The following is a 22,772-nucleotide window of genomic DNA, read 5'->3' as shown; positions in this document are numbered from 1 at the left end:
TTAACTGGAATACATCAGTGTTCTAGTAGTCCAGTCATTTTATGAAAAAACCTAGGACAAATTGCAAGAGAAGCAAACTCAACTGATTTTGTATCCTCAGTTTGTCCTGAGTGAGGGGAAAAAGTCCCAAGAAATCCCATTGGTGGAAAGTTTTGAAAATCACCTATTTATGACCACATATTACCAAAAAACACTGTTTTTACACACAGGGGAAAGGGGTTCAAAATTTTACTTTCAGATATCACTATAAAAATTCACAAGTTGATTACACACACAAAGACAAGAAAAAAAGTCAATTACAAGTTCTTTGAATTATTCTGTTTACACATGCATATCACACATTATCTGATTTGATATGCACTAATAAGGAATATAAGGAATAAATGCCGATATTAAAACAGTGAATTAAAAGGTTACTATAGATATAGTAACCTTTTAATTCACTGTTATATAGTAACCTTTTAATTCAAGGTTATTATATATATAGTAACCTTTTAATTCACTGTTTAAATATCTGTTCTGGCATTTATTCCTTATATTCCTTATTAGCGCCTATCCAATCAGATAATGTGTGATATGCATGTGTAAACAGAATAATTCAAAGAACTTGTAATTGACTTTTTTTCTTGTCTTTGTGTGTGTAATCAACTTGTGAATTTTTATAGTGATATCTGAAAGTAAAATTTTGAACCCCATTCATCTGTGTGTTAAAAACAGTGTTTTTTTGGCAATATGTGGTCATAAATAGGTGATTTTCAAAACTTTCCACCAATGGGATTCCTTGGGACTTTTTTCCCCCTCACTCAGGACATACTGAGGATACAAAATCAGTTGAGTTTGCTTCTCTTGCAATTTGTCCTAGGTTGACCCCAGTTTTGGCCTAAAATTACTGGACTAATAGTCTGGTGAACTATGCCTAATTTGTAGCAATGGCCAAATGATAACTTTTAGTTCTATAACAACAACAACAACAACAACAACAACAATTACCTTTAAAGCACTTTTCAAAATCAGTGTTACAAAGTGCTTCACAGGCCGCAAGATTAAATAAAATAAACAAAACAAGTCATAAACTCATCAGGTTTTAAAAAAGTATAAGAAGTATAAAGACCAATAAAAGACAACAAAAGACGGTTCAAATAAAATGTATCATTTATTGTCGTTTTATTTTCAATAAACTTTGGACTTGTACAGCTATTTCAGACAGTAGTATGACAATATCATAACACATGTAATTTAACATTTCCGACGGTACAGGAAGGCAGCGTTTGACGCCAATAATGGCTCTGCGCATGCTCCGTGAAGTAAAAAAAAGAAAAAAAGAAAAATCACCACCAACTGGGATAAAGAGGGTGAGTGAACTTATCCTTGTTGTACTGAGATGGCTTCTAAATGAGCCTGGTCTGTAGGGCTGTTGCGTGCTGGCCACCGCTCACTGCTGGTGTTTGTTAGCGTGTTATTAGCAGACGCGTCTTTAAGTCATGGAGGTGTAGCGATACTCGGGCTTGCTAGCTGGCTAACTGAGCCGCAGCTGTTTGACAGCGCACTAACAGCTGTCACGAAGCTGCTAACATTAGCTCAGTAAACCACACAATAACTTTTTGCTTTTCAGCAACCCAGTTGCTAGCTGCTGTGATGAAGAACACTTAAAGTCACTCACTGTTTCCAGACCAACAGCACCAGGAAACCAGTGAGCTAATTTAGCCTAGCCCCGATACGTTTTGTTCTCTCGGAAGACAGTATGCCAGACACTATTAAAAAACATGACAATTTGTTGTGTGCTAGCAAGAAATGACACCCACTTAATAATTAGGCTTTATTTGACTTGATTTTGATTAGTTAGGTTCCCGTGGTTTATTCGGTATATATATATATATATATGTCACGTAAACAGTAACAGGTACTAATAAAATCTCAGTTTTTAGAATTGGTTCGCGGGGCTCGCTACCGCCCTGTCTCATGAAAATACTGCAAGAGACTGGCTACTTGTGAAAGCCCCAATTTTAATGGATTAGTTGCGGCTTGTGTTTGAAATTATTTTACTAAAGTATGTAGTTTTTCAGACATTACTCATGATATGTAACGTGATGATGTATGCATTTTATTAAATATACATTTTTTTTAGTGCAAATCCAAAACACCATTATACAAGAGATGTTAAAAAAAAAAAAAAAAAAAAAAAAATCATTTTGACTGTACAAATAAACTGGCAGAATGGATCTTGATCTTGGCCCCACAACAGGTGGGATTAATAAAGGTATAACAGCAGGTGTAATACAGATGTAGAATCAGTTGCTCCATGGACCAGCTTGGTTTCTTGTGCTCTGACTACAGTGATACAGAGTTATTGTGGAAGAGGACCCTCTCTGAACCTTTACCTATATCTAGACCATGTGAATTAGATTATCTAAACTGTTTCGCATCCTTGGACTAAACTGGACTGTATTGACGCATGCAAGATTCAATAAATGGCAGTGTTATTTTAGATGTCAGTCCCTGTGAGTCACTATCTCAGCATTACTCTTATCATATCCTCTCCATTGAGGTTAGTTTTGCTTAGGATATTGCCTCATCCTGTGACATCCCACGTGGTGTGTGTGTGTGTGTGTGTGTGTGTGGTTGGATGGACAGATTTGGGCCACAGTCCAGTGAACAGTATCTTATCTCTGCTACACGTGTTGAACATCAGCACATGAATACAGTGTCATGACAAGTATTTAAATTAATTCAATGAATCCAACAAAATGCCTGTGTTTTAGGTAGCATTCTCGTTGCCTCCACCTTGGTTAAATCAACGGGCGCTTTCTTCACAGAAACATTTTTAACGGTTCAAGATGACTACTTCATGGAGTGACCGTTTACAGAACTACGCTGACCTCCCAGCCAACATAGACGGTGTAGCGATGAAGAAATATCGGCGTGAAGCTCACCACAGGTACACACGGCTGCAGTGCCGCTCTCATGTTCCTGACACAAAGTCTATAGTTATACTTGGTGTTGCAGTGTGACGGCCATAATTGAGTCATGCCTGGTGTTCCAGGTCTGGATGTGCAAAAAAAAATATTGCTTTTGGGTCTTCAAAACCAGACATGGAAGTGGTCTTAACCTGATCTAAATTTTACAGTCTGGAATACAAGTGTGAACACAAAGTAACCTGATCTCATGACATGTGATCACATTGGAATGCCAGGTGTAACTGTAGCCACAGTCCCTTCATCTGTGTTTACATGTCAGATTTGTTTGTGTTTATGTTTGTGATTTTTGCACAGTTTTTCTACAGATAGACCCAAAAGAAGTAGATAATAGAGACAAAGTATTCCAAGCTAATTAAGTAGGCTTTGTGCACGCCTTGGTAGTGGCTAAACAAAGTAGTGTATTTTGGCAGAACGTATTGTATTCAAGCTGTTACTACTCTTTTGCGGTCACTGGCGTGTTATATCCTTAAGCTCTTCAGCTAGTCACATGAAATAGAATATAGAGGTTATTCATTGGCAAACAAGCCATCAACGGAGCGAGCAAGTTCAGTGGTAATGCTGTCATCATCGCACATGTTCTCTATTGCAAAGCTTTCCAAGGGATCTGGCTCAAAACCATCCTGCAATGAGGTATGCCGTCCTTTTTGTTGTTGAAAAACTGCGACTACTTGACTAAATTACTCCTCCGTTTTGGTGTCCATGATGTGAATTGATTCTCCATCCAGCTCCCATGGAACTTCATCCATACTGATACTAAGTGTGAGTTGGACTGATCCCTGTGGAAATAGCAGGTGGTGGTCATCATGACATCTTGGTGTGGACTCCTTTTGTTTCACCCTCCCCTTTTTTGTGCATCTTTTCACCTTTCCCCTCAGTAATCCCATCCACTGCCACCAGTCCGATGTCATCCCTCGCTCCATCTGAATAGAAACTTCAGGCCAGTGTTGAGTCAGAGCACAGTCACAGATTATACAGTTAGACTGTATAATCTTTAGTTCCACATCAAAGGAGACAGTGTTGTGAAAGAACCAAGACGGCGCCAATGAGAATTTGTTTTCTTCAGCAAACTTTAATGTGGTAGTGAAGAAGGTGTTTTTGTTTTCTGGGTCATTCGTACAAAATCAGTTTCTGTTGTTCATTTCTATTGATGGCAGGAGGGATCTGCTGTAAAAATCATGAACTGATGAAAGTTGAAAATTTGCCATACTGCAGAAGTTACCAGATCTTTCCAGTATCTAGTGTCATCTTTCCAGATGTTGATAATAGCAAAGATACAGTTATAAACAGTAGTTTGAACAAAACTATCATCCCTGTGCACTCAGACGTTGTCTGCGCATTTCAGTTTCAGAAAGCCACTCTTGTAAAGTGATGTTAAACCTTCTTGGAGTGGTTTAAAGTGGTCTTTAAAAAATGTTAGCTGGGATGAAGTCCACCTCAATGGTGACAGGAGGCTAACAGTTAGCATGCGGAGCATCCAGCCAGTATCTAGCACTCAGTATTGTTATTGCTACTGGTATTCAATTCCCCTGTGGGGAATTGCTTCACCTCCCTGGTGGGGAAGTGAAGCAATAAAATACCATTTTAAAAAATGGGCGAATTATCCCTTAAATACTGATTTACAAGTCTTTAAATAAACTTGTAAGAGCCTATAATAACCCTGCCTTACGCTGCATTCCGATCTTAAAGGGTGGATAAGTCTGTTAGCTAAACTGTTCCACATGTTAGCTATATGTTTGAGACTATGTTGGTTTCCATGTAAACCATCAGATGGTGACTTACAACAGGTCTTTAGGGTGTACATGTAGACATTTGAAGTACAATTAGTATTGAGTGGCTATAGCCCTAATGATTAAGTTATGATGAATCTAAACATGGGTTTTGTTAAAGAGACATTTTGACAATATTAAAAATTTTTGTTACACAAGAAACAGATGTTTGGATAGTTTTGAAACTTGAATCCCACTAAGCGCTGTTGAAAAATAATGTCAAATTTAAAATAGTCAGCAAAGACAGACTGCAGAGTGACTTGGTCATTGACAGGGCTGAGAAGTTTTTAGTTCAGATGCTTTGATCAGTCAGTATGACTAGTAGAATTGCATGCCTGTTGGTGTTGTGGTTGTTTCATCGTTAGAGTGTCTCCTTTTAGTTCCCTAAAAATCTTGTGCCATACACCAAACCTTGACCTTTAAGGAAGCATTTCTAAACCAGAATGTTGTAACTCTTAAAAACTCTAGTCTCAGTCCTCTTTATTTTGTAGTCACATTACTTACAGAATGCGGTTACAGTAGGGTATATTGTCAACACCAGTTGGAAGCTACCATGTTGGTGTTTTGCCATATTTCTCTTGCAGCATTTCTCTTTGCCTGCTGCCATGCATTAACTGACAACATGATTTCCCTTTGCAGAGTTTTTGTCAACAGAAGCTTGGCCATGGAGAAGATCAAGTGTTTTGGTTTTGATATGGATTACACTCTTGCAGGTATATGCAGTCTCACTAAATGCAAAGATTTGACTGTACATGTATACAGTTTGTATTGATTATCGTCTCATTTTTGTATGAACTCAAATCCTGCCCAAACAGTTAACCAAATAATCTGCCCTGACCGCATCAAATCAGTTCAGATACTGGTAAGATCCAAAGTGATATGGGAGGATTTTTCTTAACAAACCTGCCTTGCCCTCCCTTCCAGTTTACTCCACTCCTTCCTTCTGTCACCCACATTTACACTGTCACACACACTTTCTGTCCCTTGTTGTTCTGTCTTTCTACTGGCCTGATTAACCGGATCTCCTCATGGTAACCCAAGCTGCTCCCATCCAGCTATTTGTAGGGATCTGCCAGGCCTTCGCAGCAGGCAGTCAATAACTCTACATACTGTGGTGAAGGGCTAGGAGAACGATGGTGCAACATGGAATAGGGTTAGGCCTGTGTGGGTTTTTAAAGGTTGTCACCATTATATACCAATACACAATATCTTTAAATATCTTTTAATTTCCATGCCATTTCCCTTACATTGCATTACAATTACAATTACATTGCATGTCGTGGATGTCAAACCTGCTGAAGCAACATTTACAAGGTTTCCTGGGGTCATGGAAAACATGGGAAAGTCACTGATTTTTAAAACATGTTTTTCAGGCCTGGAAATGTCTTGGAAAATGATGAAATAGCCCTAAAGTTGTTGTAACAGTCATGACATTTTTTAACAATAATGATTGTAATCTTGACAAGTTGAGGTAGAACCTGAGAAACGTGAACAATTATCGATGACAAGAGAGCTGGGAATCAACTGAAAATCAGCTCTCTTGTCATTGAAGGAAGCCAGCCAGTCAGTCAAGAGGTGTGGTGGTTGGACCTGTCGGGACCCACTGGGAGACCCAGCTCATGTCGGGTATCGACACTTTAATTGAAACTACTACCACTACTACTACCACTAAAAGCAATAATAATGCCAATTGCTTCCTTGAATCAGCAATTAAAATAATTTAGGGCTAGTCATAGACCACCCACCTCACCTTGTTGATCACACTGCAGCCTGTCCATTAATGGTCAGGCAGGTAACGAGATGTTTTTCACAGCAGCCATTTTGACATGAAATAGCAGGTGAACACAGGTGTTCCTAATGACATTAATTCAGGTTCTGGTCCACTGAAGTGCAGCAGAGCCTTTTCCAGTGAGCCAGCATGAGCGACAGCAGCACTCTGGGTCTGTTAGACCTTCACTCATCTCATTAGTAACACCTGTGTCTACTCTGCTGTTCATTTCAGAGGGGCTGCTGTGGAAAAGCTCTGTTGTTGTCCTGTTAACTCACTGATAGCTGATTTTCTAAGAAAAGGCATCCCAGTATATTGGTGTTCCACCAGTGTGAATGAGTGCATGTGGGCCAGATCCAGCAGCTTAACAGGAGGGTCTGACATACCAACCAGTACAAGTCATATCTCCAGCTGTAGTATCTAGGCCATCAGGGCACAGCTGACCCTGCTGACTTAGCATTCATGATCTGGTATTTTTATTAGCTTTTCACTCACTGTATATGTCAGCCAACATCTTAACATCTGACAACTGTCTCTAAAGAGGGTATTATTTTTATTGTTATTGTTGTTATTGTTAGTAGAAGTGGTAATCGTACAAATACTACTAGGTTTTGTCATAATAGTATAAGTAGTACTGTTGTTGTCTACAGGTCCTTAAAAATTTGCTAAATGCCTTAAATTGATTTATCTAAGTCTAAGAATATTTGTGAAAGTAAACTTTCACAAATATTCTTTTCAAGGCGCAGAATGATCAAATATCAGCCTCTCTCTATGGCATTTTGGATTGAGATTTTTCAGTTTATATGGTTGGTCCCCACCTCACTGACACATCCACTGAGCACAAGAACATGCACATGCTGCTGAGCATTCACTGATATGGTCCTTTTAAGCCTGTCCTGTCCTGCTCAGGTGTGTAGTTGTGTGTGTTGTAAACATGAGCCCATCTCCGTATCTGTTCCAGTTTATAAATCTCCTGAGTACGAATCACTGGGCTTTGATCTGACGGTGGAGCGTCTGGTGTCCATTGGATATCCACAGGAACTACTCAACTTTGTTTATGACCCGGCCTTCCCCACCAGGTTGGTCTGCAAAACCCACAGTTGCTCTCGGGAATAGCAAAGCAGCAGTCCCTCTTGTGCATTAAGTCTCTTAAGAGTTTTGCTGGACATATTTCACATTTCTCAGCCTTCTTTTACAGCCCACTTCCCCTTTTCTGTCTCTGATTTCTCTCTGTTTCTTTGACACGCTTTTTATCCTCAGAGGTCTGGTGTTTGACACAATGTATGGCAACCTGCTCAAAGTGGATGCCTATGGGAATATCCTTGTCTGTGTGCACGGGTTCAACTTCATGAAGGGGTGAGATGTGCTTCTTTCACTGAGCTGTCACAGTGTTTTTTCAAGTGACTGAGGCAGCTGTTTTGCCACATTGAGGTTAGACTATGGGGCTGACATTGACCTTTGTTAGCCTGATTTCCAGACCCCGTGAATCATGCTGTAATACCATGGGCTCTGGCCATATCTCTAACAGAGGTGATTTACAGAAGTCAGTGATTGTCCCACCAATAGGCCAAACTATTGTTCAGCTTTACACAAATTATAGTAGGTGAACTGATTGCATCATCAGGCAATGTCATAACAACAGCAACTGTTAGATTCCCTAATTGTTGGTCTTTTAATTTATTGATGCTGTAACATTTTCTGTGATAATTCAGTTTCACATTTGTATAAAAAGACAATGTCATAAATGAGCTTCTTGAGTTCTTTGGCTTCTTAAAAAAACATGCTTGCTAGATTGCAGTAGCAACACCAGTTAGTTTCTCTGAGGCATGTCTAGCAAAATGAACAGTGTGTTGAAGGTGTACCCTTAATGTCATGCAGTTTATGATCCTCATCACTTGTGTACTTCTTGCATGCATCTATATTCACTTTGCACAGGCCTGAGATCAGGGAGATGTACCCCAACAAGTTCATCCAACGTGGAGATACAGACCGCTTCTACATCCTCAACACACTTTTCAATCTTCCAGGTAAAAAAAACAAACCAAATACAAATACAGCCACAAGGGGCAGTGGACGGAGTCAAAGCACAATGAGCAGTCTTCAGCTGAATGTGAACTTCAGAGGAATTTGAATGTGTGCTATTTAAGAATGTTGAAAAGCACAATGCTTCAGTGTCAGCTTTAGTTTTCATGTGGGGCAAAAATAGCAGTATGCTTTATATTTGAATCCATAACCTTTGGGTTGAGAGACCAGTATCCTCTAGCCACTGAGCTATACGCTCAGTTGTGACAGCGTATTGTTGTTGGGGTATTCATAATACTCATAATTTTCCAAGACAGACAGGTCTGAATAGTTTGTCATCATTGTCTTCATCTACATATGTACACACATACACACATATCATATGTACCACTTGACTTTAAAGACATCGTCTAGATAGTGTAGACATCATTTGTACTTATTTTGATAAAGAATGGTCATACTACCTTGGAAACATCCAACCCAGTTGCTAGAATAAAGTGTTACCATCTTAATATGCATTTCATATCAACATTTAAACTTGTAGCCAGTGTGGTGGAGCCTGCATAAACATGCACATTATCCCACATTATCCCAATCTGCAGATTATCCTGTTGATACCTGTTGATTATACTATCTTGAAACGTAACATTTCAATGTATCCTTGGTTTGCAGAAACGTAATATGCCAGCCTTTTTTCATGGCAACTGGGTTGGATATATCACACTGATAACATAATTGTTATTGGACGTTTTAATCATTCTGAAAGACATCGCTACATTTTTTGGTATGTTTACTAGATAACATATGACGATTTAAAAAAAAAATGTTTTGACCTGTAACATGCAGTTTAGGAGGGAAGAAAAACACAGCTACTTAGTTACACACTCTGAAGAACACTTAGACCAGGTGTCAGAACATGATACCTTGATACCTGTCAGTGCTGTATGTAGGCTTTTAGTTCACCTTATTGAAGGTTAATATTTCTGGAGGAACTGATCAACAGACCATTTATTTGAGGTTACTTAGGGAAGCCAATATACCATTGGCTTCCCTACATGTTAAACTGAAAATAATGTATTCTGTTGCATCATGTAAAGCATTCATTTAATGTCAAAGAATAGAGTGCTTTAAAGGTAGTTAGAGGTATCGTCTACCAGTAATGCAGCAATACAACTCTGCCAGACAAACACTGACAACCCTCTTAAATAAAAGCACATCAGTGGAGTCCCTGTTTCTTGTTTGGTTGTGGCCTTTTTACCATTTTATTTCTTTGTGGTGTTCCCGCACATCACTATTGCCATATTGATGTTTAAGTCTTGGGCATAGTTGGGTTCCCCCTCTTACCAATCTTACCAATAGCTCTTAATGATTCTAGTGTTTTTGTTTCTCAGAAACCTACCTCTTTGCTTGCTTGGTTGACTTCTTCAGCAACTGTCCCAGATACTCAAGGTACTCATCATTACCACTTACTACCAAAGGAAGTGTACAACTACAGGACCATATGAACAAGACTGATACATTGGAACAAAATTGGCCTTTAAAGTGTTGTCCACCTCTGATGTGATGAATATGATGCTGTTTGTTTGATTATTGCATGATTGTTGGATGCAACACAGATTGTGCAGAAAGTGTTACAGTGTCAAACTTTCTCTGTAGTTGTGAGACTGGCTTCAAGGACGGTGACCTCTTCATGTCCTACAAGAGCATGTTCCAGGACGTCCGTGATGCTGTGGACTGGGTTCATTTTAAGGTTGAATTATTACTGCTAAACCTCCTGCCAATCAGCATTGTGTCATCTCCCACAGCCAATGCCTCATTCCTCAGTCCTCATTTCTGTGTTTCCTTTTTCCTTTTTTTGTTTGTTTGTTTTTCTTCATTTATTTTGTTTTCACAGGGGTCCTTAAAAGAAAAGACGGTTGAAAACCTGGAGAAATATGTAGTAAAAGATGTAAGTATTAAGTGGCAGATGTATTCGAACAGTGAGCTGAAGTCTTTTTTGTTGTGTTAGTCTTTTAACATGTAGAAAAATAAGATCTGGAATCAAAACCCAAAAATCAACTCAAACTGGTATTGTGCTGTTACTGAGTCAGTAGCAAAACAAAAAACTAAATGTTAGATTTCCATTTCTGTTGCTGTTTACTGTTTTGATGGTTACTGTGTCAGTGAAATGTTGACTTTGTCTTTCCTCTACCAAGCCAAAGCTTCCTCTTCTCCTAAGTCGTATGAATGAAGTCGCCAAAGTCTTTCTGGCCACCAACAGTGATTACAAATACACAGAGGTGAGCTAAATGGAAGAAACTTATACCTAAATATCTCACAGTGTTTCCCAATTTTCTCTTTAACTACACAGCTTACAGCTGAAGGAATCATTGCCAGTTGTTACTGACAATTAATTTGATTTGCTGTGGACCAGTGCATCAGGTGCAAATTGTAAAAGGAACTTGTGTCTTTCTTCTTTCAGAAAATCATGACCTACCTGTTTGACTTTCCCCATGGCCCAAAGGTACAGTATGTATAATCAAAACAAGGTAAGGTACAGAAAGAGACGTGGATGGAGGATAATGTCACCAAACAAATGAAATAGTTTATACATTACATAAGCATATATGAAAAACAGTGGTGTAATATTTCCATCTGAACATAACTATAGAGTACTCTCTGCAAAGAAAAAAAATCTTTCATTCCTCTAAATCATCTTACTCTGTAAATGTGTCACTTTTCTTATTAAATGCTTCTCTATTATGTGAACGCAGTTTCTAAGTTGTCCTTTTATGTGTTTTGATTCTGGCTATTTATTATCATTGAAATGTGCTTTCTTTTTTTTATCATTTTAATCTTGTATATACAAGCCAAAGACACTTTTCTACTTTTAGCATGCAAGAAGTTGACAATAAAGCTGAATTGAATTGAATTGTAAACAGGGATATAGAGGAGGGTAAACCCTCCAAACTCTGTCACCTCACCCACTTTTTGGTTTACATAAATTTTCTTTTATGAAATTTATCTAAGTTATGTGAAGTGATATATTTTACATGAAGGGTAGAAGTCAAGGATTCTCTAGAACTATACGTGATTTTCAGCTCAAATCTGTGTTTTTCCTCATAAAGATCACTGACTGGAGGTCATAGTTTACCCTCCTTTGTGTTTCCCACTAAATTTTCTGGCTATACATCCTGTACACGATAAATGCAACTCAGAGACAATGAGTACTGAAAATGTAGTGATGGTGACATATATTTATATTGCAGGCAGGTACACCACACAGGCCCTGGAAGTCCTATTTTGACTTGATTCTGGTGGACGCTCGCAAACCAGTTTTCTTTGGAGAGGGCACAGTGCTGCGGCAAGTCGACACAGTGAGTGTATACGTGCAGCTGCATATATCATATCGTGATTTAATTTGACAGATGTTGTTATAGTTAAGATTTTTTAAATGTCATTAAGTAGTTCTCCTCTCAATCTCAATGTCCCACATAGATTTTGTGTATTGTAAAGATTAATATTGCACCTATGAGTGTATGAGCTCCGACAGTCTTGACACAATGTGTGGTTTATTTCAGACCACGGGTCGGCTGAAGATCGGCACATACACTGGACCTCTCCAACATGGCATTGTGTACTCTGGAGGTAAATGAGGACGCTTGGTATTGACAGTTTTTCACCAACTGGGATGCAAGAAAATTCCTTTTAGAATTGAAGCATTCAGACCAAGAACCATCTAACTCAGAATTTTTTGACACATCCTGGCAGGGTTCCAGCATTTGTGGAATATTATGGAATATCAGCAGTGTGTTCCATTCCCTCATTTATTGCATTGACAAGAACATTCTTAGATCATGGACTTGCTCCCAGTTATTGGAAGTCATGGAACACTCAAGGAATCCCAGTGAGATCAATGTTATTAGGAAAACTGTGTTGATATTCCACCACTAGAAGCTGCTATACAGCCTATCATGAAGATGCAACAGTTAATTAGATGAATGACTAAGATTGGAAGACGCAACTCTCAAAGAGTAAAATTCCTCTAAATGACTATATTCTGAGGAATGAAAAAGATAATTTCCCAACTCATAAAAGAGCTAATAAAACGGTGGTGTAGACAGCATTGGTGTCAGCGGCCTGTAATGCAACACCGTTAGGGTCACATAAGGTTATGGTCCTCAGGACTTTACTGGTGGCCATACGGCGGCCTGCTGTAAATTTACATGTCTGGACTCTCCTCTGTAGTCAGGTAGAGCTCTAACACCACTGGGTTCATGAACTTGTTATAGGCTGGCTCACTGCTGTGATATTTTCCCATAAATAAATGTCTGCTTTGCTCCTTTCTATCTGACTGATATGACAGGTTATTAAAGATGTTATGTTAGCTGGTATAAAGGTTTATGTTAAAAATCCCACACATCCTCTCTCAGGTTCCTCTGACATTGTGTGTGACTTGCTGGGGGCTAAGGGAAAGGACATCATCTACATCGGGGACCACATATTTGGTGACATTCTCAAATCCAAGAAGCGTCAAGGCTGGAGGACCTTCCTGGTCATACCTGAACTGGCCCAGGAGCTTCATGTCTGGACCGACAAGAGCTGTGAGGCCCGACACACACCTAAACATACACTCGCACATATACATTATGTTGGAGACCCTTCAAAGCCCCCATGAAATGAACTCACATGACTTCTACTTCCTGTAAAACAGAGCATCTTAAACAGTGACATCATCCTGCAGTAGTGGGTGGGAATTAAACCAATAAAACCCTCATAAATCTTTAGTTGTCCTCTCTCATCCACCTGTCCCCTCAAATAAAATTGTTTCCCTCCTGAACTGATCTTACTGGTTTACACTTGTGAATGATCCCTCCCTGCACCATGTCCTGCCCAAACTTCCTGTTTGAACAGGAACTACATAAAATCAAGAAAATAAGAGTCCATTTCAGCTCTATTATTTCTATTATTACAGTGTTATTCAGCAGTAACACAATGATATTTGTCAAAATGATAATCATGGCCCTTATCTCTGTTTGGCTGGGTTGCATTCAAAGCACACAGTAAAATACCTGATAAACACATCCCTCTGGCTCTCATAAGAGTTCATTTTAAAGATTAACCCTTTGAGACAGTGAGAAAAAGCCACCGCTCATCCGTAAGCAATATGCTTAGAAAAGGTGCTGGAGCTGAACTTAAGGATAAAGATTACAAAAACAGCAACCGCACACTCAAACACTGTGCATATCAAAATTTACTGCAAGCTTTCGGTCATAGACCTTCAGGCATTCAGGCTGTATGCCTGAAGAAGGTCTATGACCGAAAGATTAACCCTTTGAAACCCAGGTGCCTACATTTATTTTGAAAGGTACTATTTTACCCTCTGAACAAAATAAACAATTTCTTTGTGATTTATTTAGTTATTTATTCTTGTTTTTTTAGAATAGATTTTTCTGTAGTTTTGCAGAAATTTTATTTAGATATTATTCCAAATTTTGTAATTCCAAATATATATGTTAATTGTACATTCATTTTCTTGCAATTTAATTTAAATAATTTATTTAATAATTCTAATTATACTATTATAATTAATAATATATTATATCGTTAATATTATTATTAATATTATAAATAAGTATAATAATTTTTTCAAATTTTCTGAGGAATTTCTTGTGAAATTTTTGGTCATTTCCCTCTTAAATTTGCGATAATTTTCTTGTAATTTTTATTAAATGCTTTGGATCATTATTAATTTGGATAAATAATGTTTGTTTTGGTGTTTTTTTTTCTAAACACAGAAAAGGAGACATTGTGACTTAAAGTATTACTGTAATGTGGAACTGTGCTAATCCAAGTGTTTTTGTGTTACAGCCATATTTGAGGAACTCCAGTCTCTGGATTGCTTCCTTGCAGAGCTCTACAAGTGAGTTCCTCGTTCATGTGCGCACACACACGCACACACACACACACACACACACACACCAGCTGCAGCTTAAACCTTATCCACAAACACTGTGTATCACTGAATAAACTAATCAATAAGTTCTGTTTTGTTCATTTTAAAGTCCTCTCTAGATGCTCTTTATTGCATGGCTATTTCACATCTCTTCAAGATTATATTTGGCACAATGGCATGCAGTCTCTTGGAATCTCTTTTAGGGGGATAAAAAGAGGTTTCTGACTCAAATGTTTCAGTGAATGTCTGTTAGAGTAAGGATTATTTGTTTTCATTTGTATCTCACTCCAACTGATGATGAAAGCCACATATGTCGATTGAGCCAGACTCCAATGCAGCTGTCTCTTTTATCTTCAGGCATCTGGACAGCAGCAGCAACGAGAGGCCAGATATCAGCTCACTGCAGAGGAGGATTAAAGTACAGTTTTTTCACACACACACTTCACACTAATTGCCTTCGTCTCAGCAGAAGGACCATGCTAAAATTACTGATCTGATATGTTTTTTTTTTGAAGGCCAGAGCTGACACTGTTGCATTGTTTTATTCAATATTTTATGTCAACATTCAATAGTTGAAGTTTTCAGTCCAAACACATGACAGTTGTTGTTTTCACAAAGCCTCTGACCACCAGCACTGAGCATCTCTCTGTCTCAACCAGAAAGTGACCCATGACATGGATATGTGCTACGGCATGATGGGAAGTCTGTTCCGCAGCGGCTCCAGACAGACCCTGTTTGCCTCCCAGGTGATGCGCTACGCTGACTTGTACGCCGCCTCCTTCATCAACCTGCTCTACTACCCCTTCAGCTATCTCTTCAGAGCTGCACATGTACTGGTGAGCGTCACTGACTCGGGGCTGGTGTTTTTAAAGCTTGAATGGATAGTTTAACCATTTTTGAAAAATGTGATATTATTTCACTCCCCCCCCCAGCTGTTCTGCTCTCTTCCTCTCATTGTTACTGAGTGCTGGATACTGGCTGGATGCTCCAAATGCTAACTGTTAGCCTCCTGCCACTGAGGTGGACTTCCCAACACTATCCAACACTCAGTAACAATGAGAGGAGGAAACACATTTTTCAACAAAGGTCAAGCCCTCCCTTTGATCATGAATTTGTTTCTTGATGTTACAATGCTACATGAAGCATCTATGTACTGTCCATTACTCTGGCACATGTTTGTTAAACGCTGTCCAGTTGTTGTAGGGGGTGGTGAAATCACATGAAATTTTTCAAAATGGGTGAACTGTCCCTTTAAAATCATGTACGGGATCAGGAGCTTGTGTCTAATAATTTGACTTTGAGCGATATGTACCTGTTGTACCTGCCGACACATGGGAGCAGTGTTGATGTTTGACTGTAAATGCGGTGTTGCACTGGCCTCCCAGATGCCTCACGAGTCGACGGTGGAGCACACCCACGTCAACATCAAAGACACCGAGTCGCCGCTCGCCACGCGAAACCGCCACGACGTCGACCTCAAGGAGTTCGAATGCAAACGCCACCAGCTGACCCGCTCCATCAGCGAGATCCAGCCGCCGCACCTCTTCCCCCAGACCCCCCAGGAGATCACCCACTGCCACGACGAGGATGATGATGAGGAGGAGGAAGAGGAGGAAGAGTAGATGGAGAGGACGAACAAAGGAGTCTGGAGATTTTGCTCTCACAGAGGTTTGTGTGAAACAAGAATCACTAAGGCTGTAGTACTTGAGTCCGCTCTTGGTCTTGAGTCCAATCAAGATTGTATTAATGCCACCACTGGATGTTACCTTCACTTTCCTGCATATCTAAAATTACTTTGAACATTTTTAGTTTTAGTTTTCCCTCAGCACAACAACTGAAGTGATTTCACCTGTTGGAACCTGCATATGTAATGGTTGTCTGCATTTGTTAGTTGAAATGTAAATAGTGGATCTCCAGACAGATCTACATCACTGTTGATCTGTAAAAAACATATAGAGGATCATTTATACATTTTGCAAGATGTGTACAGTATCCATTACCTGTTTTAATCTTAAACAGGACTCAGTTAGCTCTCATCTCCAGCTTGAATTGGCCTCAGAAGTGACTGGAACTGGACTTTGCTACAGCCCTGGTGATTTCATGCATCAGGACAAGTTACTGAGTGTTGCAAACTGAGGTTAGATATATCTAGTAGTAAAACAGTGTTCAGGCTGTTGGATGTTGAATTTCACAATGAAAGGGAAGTGAATAAGTTCTGAATAGTAACAGAGAAGAGCTGCCTTATTCAGGCAGAGGTTACATGGTTGTCGGATCATCTGTATGTAACTGAGTTTATTTACAATTTTCTTCTTTTGTTGCAGCATCTATTCATTTAGCAGGGGCCAAAGTTGTGGTCCAGTATGCATTTATTAATTTGTACTGTAAAAGCCATGCTCACTGCCCTGCTGCTTCCACTCGTACCATACCTCACACTTTGAAATATGCTGACTGTAAGCAAGAGGTGAACCAAGGACGACACAAAGGAAAAATCGACTCAAATACATTGTTTAAAAAACAAAACAAAACAAAAAAACAACAACTTTTTTGTGATGTACCTTGCATTTCTGGAAATATTTTGTTGCTTTATCCTGTATTTGACTTATTCTCATGGATAACTGGCCAAACCTAAAACAGCTGATGTTACGTTGATGTATTACCGGTGCAGCTACAATGGAGTTTGTTCTACAGGAAAATAAAGGGAAAGAAAGTGGCACACTTTTGACCTCCTTAGTGTTTACAACAACAAATCCCTTCAACAGGGTGCCGAAATGTAAGCCTGGATTTAACAGACAGCAAGGAGATCAATAGTGTGCAACGTAATTTCCTTTATGTATTAGTTTTCTGTGAGAATGCACCGAAAGGTTTTTGTGTGTGTCCACTTCCTGCAATTGCTTCACTCTAGAGCAACTTTGAGCAACCACACAGGAAGAAATCGATTACAGCACCAGCAGAGGGACCAAGTTCTTCCTCTGATCACAGCCTCAGGCCACCACAATGTAATGCAGCCATGAGACACAGGAAAAAAACTCTTTGAGTAAGCATGTGGCTGCAATCATAGACCAGCCCTGAGGTTAAAAATCAAAAAACAAAAACAAAGGCTGGCTAGCTACATACATATGTCCCCAAAGGGTCACAGCAAGTTTTTTTGTGTGTGTGTGTGTGTGTGTGTGTGTGTGTGTTACCTCATAATAACTTTTGCACTCCATGGCAATATTTTGTGTTCCCTTGCTATATGTTTTGCATTGTTTTGCAATACTCTTGTGTTACCTGGCAATACTTTTCTTTATTTCCATTCCATTCCCTGTGAGCCATAAGTGTGTTTCTGCTCAGCTGCTCCCAGCACATAGGACTCTTTTAACTAATCCGATAGCTGTGCCTATTGAGCAGCAGTACTATGACAGCAGAATTAATGCCCAGTTCAGAATCAGAGTGAGTGAGCTGATCAGTGCTGGGGCGCTGTGCTGGGAGCAGCTGATTGGAAATAGACATACAGCACAGAAGGAACAGAAGTTGAAAAGTATTATGAGGTAATGCAAAAGTACACAAAATGTATTGCAAGAGAACCCAAAACATGTTGTGAGGCAACATAAAAGTGAGTGCGAAGGAATGCAAAAATAAAATCTTGTCATTTCCCTTCGGGGGCGCCGTATACATGCACAGTTTAGACTGAAAGCAACAAATATAAGCTTCTCTTGTCGAAAGGCATTCTAGGAAATGATGGCAAACGCAGGCTGAGTGAAAAGTGGACACACCAAAAATGTCTATTACAACATAAATAACTCCTGGAATGCAGTAACATCACAGGCGTAATGTATGTCACAGTGTAAGAGGGCCCAAGGGTGGATTTTTCCTTTTAACAATTATTTCAGTGTACTTAGTGTAGTTAATATACACTATTCTGAGTATGCTAAGCTTACTAACGGTTGACCGAGTATTTTTTTTTACCAACCACAAATCTAATAATAAAAAGTAACGGGTGCTGCGGTGAGGAACAGCCAGAAGGAATGTGCTGATCATGTATCATATTCCACAGGGTTAGGCCACCTCTCACCTTATTGTTTTATTAGACCACATTTGCCAGTATCTCTGCCAGTCAGTTGTAGTGTAGTGCTAAGTTATGTAGATAAGACAAAGACCAAGGTGTTAAAGGGATAGTTCACCCCTTTTGAAAAATGTGATATTATTTCACTCCCCCCCAGCTGTTCTGTAGGACAGTAGTGGTGCTATGTTCCTCTCATTGTTACTGAGTGCTGGATACTGGCTGGATGCTCCAAATGCTAAACACCAGATGATATTCTTGAAAAAGCTCAAATTGAGTTTGATGAGGTGTAGCAGAGTTTTACAGCCTGAAATGGTGTAAAATGTTGATGGTTCTCAAAAAAAAAAAAAAAAGAAAAGAAAAAAAAAGAAAAGAAACGAGCTGTTTCCTTGTGTGGTCTAAGCTCTCTTTGCTGGTCCTCAGTTAAGAATGATGGCAGGTACCTAGAAGGTACAGGCAACATAATGATGAAAGCAAACCATAGCAAACTCAAACACAGAAGTGCAGGAGTCACCAGGTCTTTCCACATGTCCATAATTGGGAAAAATACAGTTTTACACAGTATTTTGAGCAAAATAGTTGTCCCTGTGCTTTCAGTAGTTGTATGTGCATTTTAGTATCTGAAATTTATACTTGTAAAGTGATGTTAAACCTTCTCTGAGTGGATTAAGGTGGTTATTTTTCAGAATGCTAGCTGGGGGGAAGTCCAGCTCAATGGCAGGAGGCTAACAGTTAGCATTTGGACATCCAGCCAGTATCCAGCACTCAGTAACAATGAAAGCAAGATAGAAACACTGCTGTCTAACAGAACAGCTGGGGGGGAGTGAGATAATGTCACATTTTTTAAATTGGGCAAACTATACCTTTAATATACTTTCTGTTACATAGTTAAGCTTCCTCAGCTATTTTTAGAGTGACTGTACAAGTCATGGTAATATGCTATGTATAATGTTCACAGATTGCTAAACAATTATTGCCTTATTCTGATCTGCCAGCTTAGACCTGAGAAAATGAATGTAAAGATTATTGTAGAGGAATATATACAGTATATTTTTGAGATTTGTTTTCCATATAAAGCTTGACAGGAAAAAGCAAACATACTGCATGTAGTCTACGGTTTTAGTTTTTAGTCCAAGACGAGGACTGTCACGGTTCTAAATCTGCTGTTACTGTCGTTTGAGAAATTGAATATGATGTTGTTTTGTCTGTTTGTTGGCCTGCATCAGTATGCATATCATCAACACCAAGATTATATTGTAGACTATTTAAAGCCATTTTTTTCTATGAGAAGGCCTGGAAGCCTTACCATCGTTCCTTTTTCTTCATATATGTATATATATGTATATATATCTATATATATGTACATACATATAGATATGTATATGTATGTATGTATCACCCTGACTTGAAAGGACCTGATGACATAATTGGGAAATAATCTGCTGTCGTGATGAAGCAGTATTAAGCCTTCCGTGGCAGAATCCTGATCTTGAGGGTTTTATTAATTGACAGAAGGCAAATCCAGCCTTGGAGTGAAGTATGATTTGAAACGGTTATGTCCATGTCCCTTTCTGTTTATTGCCGTACCCAAGAGATGATTAATGTGACTTAGCATGAGCCATGCTCCTGTAGAAGTTGCCTCATCCCATGTCCATGTTAGTGACTTATTTAGACTCCCCTGGCATGGGCCAGTGGTTGTTCAAATATCTCATTGTGCCAGTAAGATATGTTCTCAAGTGAATGGTTGATTTATTTGGGACCTTTCTGGGGCCCGTTGCACCCTGGGATGTGTGTCCTGTTACTTCAGCATGGGAGCAATAGTAAACTGAGTTTCTATGCTGCTACTGAAACACAGTGGTTTCAAAGTCCACCACTTAGCAATGTGAATTTTCCCAAAGCATGTTACCAAGTGAATGTGTTTTTCATATTCAGATTTCGTCAATGATTTGCCTTTTTTTTTTCTTTTCATAACAATGATGGTTTTATAAAACACTGCAATTGGCTGCTATAGGTTAGAATTTGATAAGCAGACCTACACGAGTGAAACCGAACCAAATGAATGTCATGCAAGTGTTGTTTCTATTTTCCCAGCAGAGGTTTTTGCATTTTACCACATGGTGCATGTTTTGAAGCTGCATTGTTAGTGCTCTTTCTAAATGTGGGATTTGGGATTGAAGAATGTGAAAAAAGTGGGGGCGCTCCGATTGAGATGTTTTGAGTTGATACAAACATTTGTAATAAATTGTCTGATACTTGTATAACAATTTACAGTTTGAGTCACAAATAAATTTTCAAAATTCTGTCGTTTGTAGACGTGTTTGGGCACTTTGTAATGCATCTCAAACAGGAACCTGAGGACACAGTTTGACTTAGGTAAGATAACTTTGCTGTCCACAATTGTGCCAGTTTGCCTGCAGCTTCACAAGTTAAAACACATGACAGTAAATCACAATGCATGTACAAATGATACACACAGTGTGCAGTGTGCAGACAGCAGGAACAGACACGGTTTCACTGTGATGCTGTTCACCAGTTTAGCAGAGTTATTCCATTTTGTGTCACAGATATTTTTTAACTGTTCTTGGTTGCTGCAGTGGCTCTATAGCGCCCTCCTGAGGGCATTTTGATGAATTCTTCAAAAGGGGATGAACAGGATCAGACACAATTTGTCCAGCTTTTTGTTTCACCTTCATTTTATATATTTACACCCCAGTTGTCTCTACTGTTTCCCAATAATTTTACTGTCTGTGTTTATAATTCTGAATAGTTTATTTTTGTTCTTAAACCCTGGGTGGCCACACCATGTCCACATATTCAAAGTTAAAACACTCCAACAAGGCATCTGGAAAGTTTAAAAAATTGACCCTGCTTCTATCATATGAATCCAGTTTCCAGATAAGATACAAGGGCTGCATTGCTTTTTTAAAAGATATATTCTGTGTCAGCTGTAAAACTTCAAGCAATAATAAATGTGCTGCAGCAATAGTCCTGGATGTCCTGGGTCTGACATCACCACTGGCCAGGTCATGCTGATGTGACTGCTGCTGCCTCCTTGTGGTGCCCTGCCGTCCACTCAGCGAAGCAGCATGGGTTTGTTACTTTTTCAGGACTTATCTAGAGTGTTGTGCCCCCTCATATATATTCATATCTAACTCATTGCCAGTATTCAGTGAATGGGGAACACCAGCTCTTGTAATCTGATCAGATTGGAGTGGCAGAGTGGTACATCACTGATCCTCTAACAGCAGACAGCTCTTTCTTATTTAGCTATTTCTGTAGCAACTTGTCTCTCCTCATACAGAGAAATCTGGCATGTACCATTCTTGAGAAGTTGCAACGCAGTTTTCTGCATTCAAATACTGGAACAGACCGGTCACTGGTTGGTATTTAGCACTGACTGGTGACTGATCAGTTGGAGCATCAATGCTGTTTCCAGTTTGATGTAAAATATGGTAATACCGTGGTATGCCTTTCACTGATAACAGGCATCATTGACGGCTCACACAGACACTTGCAGCATGAAGCCAGTAGAGGGAACTAAATACCTTCCAGGAACTTAAAAATGTGGTTGGGTTTTTGATGACTGGGCTCTCACTGAACTTTTTTGTCAGCATTAGTTTACTAATGGTGATTTCTCATCTTTCAGACGTGCTTTTCTCTGGTTTCAGTCAAATTATCTTCCAGATGTCCTGAAGTGTATTTCTGTTTCATAGTTTTGTGTCAGCATGGTGGCCTCCCCAGCCAAGTCACAGGTACAGGTGTACTTTTGGTAAGTGCACAAGCAACAGGACATCTTGGACCTTTTTAGGACAGCACTGCACTTGTTCTGCCAGCACAAATCCAATGTTTTGTTCTGCAGCTTTACATTACTGATTTAAAAAAAGCCAGAGAGTCCCTGTCCCTGGACCTGTGTCCTCCAAGACCTTGGCTCCTGATAAGACCAGATTCTTCCCTGGAGAAGGAACACTGTTTTGGCTCGAGGTTCAAGAGAAAAGCTGCAAATGCCCAGTCAGCTGGCAGCAGGGAGGATCTTAAACTCCCAGATAGGATCTTCAGAGTCAGCACTGCTGCCAGGGGGGCAGACATCTGTGCTCTGGAAGACCAGTGCTGATAGAGAAATTCTCCAAAGCAAGTCCATTTGATGAGGCATTTTGGGGCTTAGCAGTTAGAGTTCATGTTGTGGTGTAGATTGAGTTTGGGTGTTAAGAGCTGGTGGTCAGCATTAGGGTTGGACTGATATGTCTCTGAAGGCCAATATCAGTGATGG

At 39.5% G+C, this 22,772-nt stretch overlaps 1 protein-coding gene across 2 annotated transcripts; it reads left to right on the top strand.

Moving 5' to 3' along the window:
- Window positions 1-1,301: 1,301 nt before the first annotated feature.
- On the top strand, window positions 1,302-20,807 carry nt5c2a (5'-nucleotidase, cytosolic IIa). 2 transcript variants are annotated; one of them, XM_030070557.1, is made up of 19 exons: window positions 1,302-1,352; window positions 2,814-2,935; window positions 3,567-3,605; window positions 5,381-5,454; window positions 7,471-7,588; window positions 7,770-7,865; window positions 8,445-8,536; window positions 9,923-9,980; window positions 10,188-10,281; window positions 10,426-10,479; window positions 10,727-10,810; window positions 10,993-11,034; window positions 11,780-11,887; window positions 12,092-12,158; window positions 12,944-13,114; window positions 14,382-14,433; window positions 14,824-14,884; window positions 15,126-15,302; window positions 15,852-20,807. In XM_030070557.1, the coding sequence occupies exons 2-19, from the start codon at window positions 2,835-2,837 to the stop codon at window positions 16,086-16,088; spliced, it is 1,725 nt and encodes a 574-aa protein (XP_029926417.1). In that variant the 5' UTR covers window positions 1,302-1,352; window positions 2,814-2,834; the 3' UTR covers window positions 16,089-20,807. The 2 variants fall into 2 exon arrangements, with proteins under 2 accessions (XP_029926417.1, XP_029926418.1); XM_030070558.1 differs by lacking the exon at window positions 3,567-3,605.
- Window positions 20,808-22,772: the final 1,965 nt, after the last annotated feature.

The sequence above is a fragment of the Myripristis murdjan genome, chromosome 15 (genome assembly GCF_902150065.1).
Source record: "Myripristis murdjan chromosome 15, fMyrMur1.1, whole genome shotgun sequence".
Lineage (NCBI taxonomy): Eukaryota > Metazoa > Chordata > Actinopteri > Holocentriformes > Holocentridae > Myripristis > Myripristis murdjan.
This window is presented reverse-complemented; position numbering and strand designations above follow the sequence as displayed.

What these genes read in the sequence shown, in the direction of transcription:
- nt5c2a (XM_030070557.1), top strand. Translation starts at nt 2,835, where the DNA reads ATGACTACTTCATGGAGTGACCGTTTACAGAACTACGCTGACCTCCCA. An exon ending in GGGTTCAACTTCATGAAGGG is followed by an intron (nt 7,866 to 8,444) that starts GTGAGATGTGCT and finishes CACTTTGCACAG; the next exon opens with GCCTGAGATCAGGGAGATGT. An exon ending in AGAAATATGTAGTAAAAGAT is followed by an intron (nt 10,480 to 10,726) that starts GTAAGTATTAAG and finishes TCCTCTACCAAG; the next exon opens with CCAAAGCTTCCTCTTCTCCT.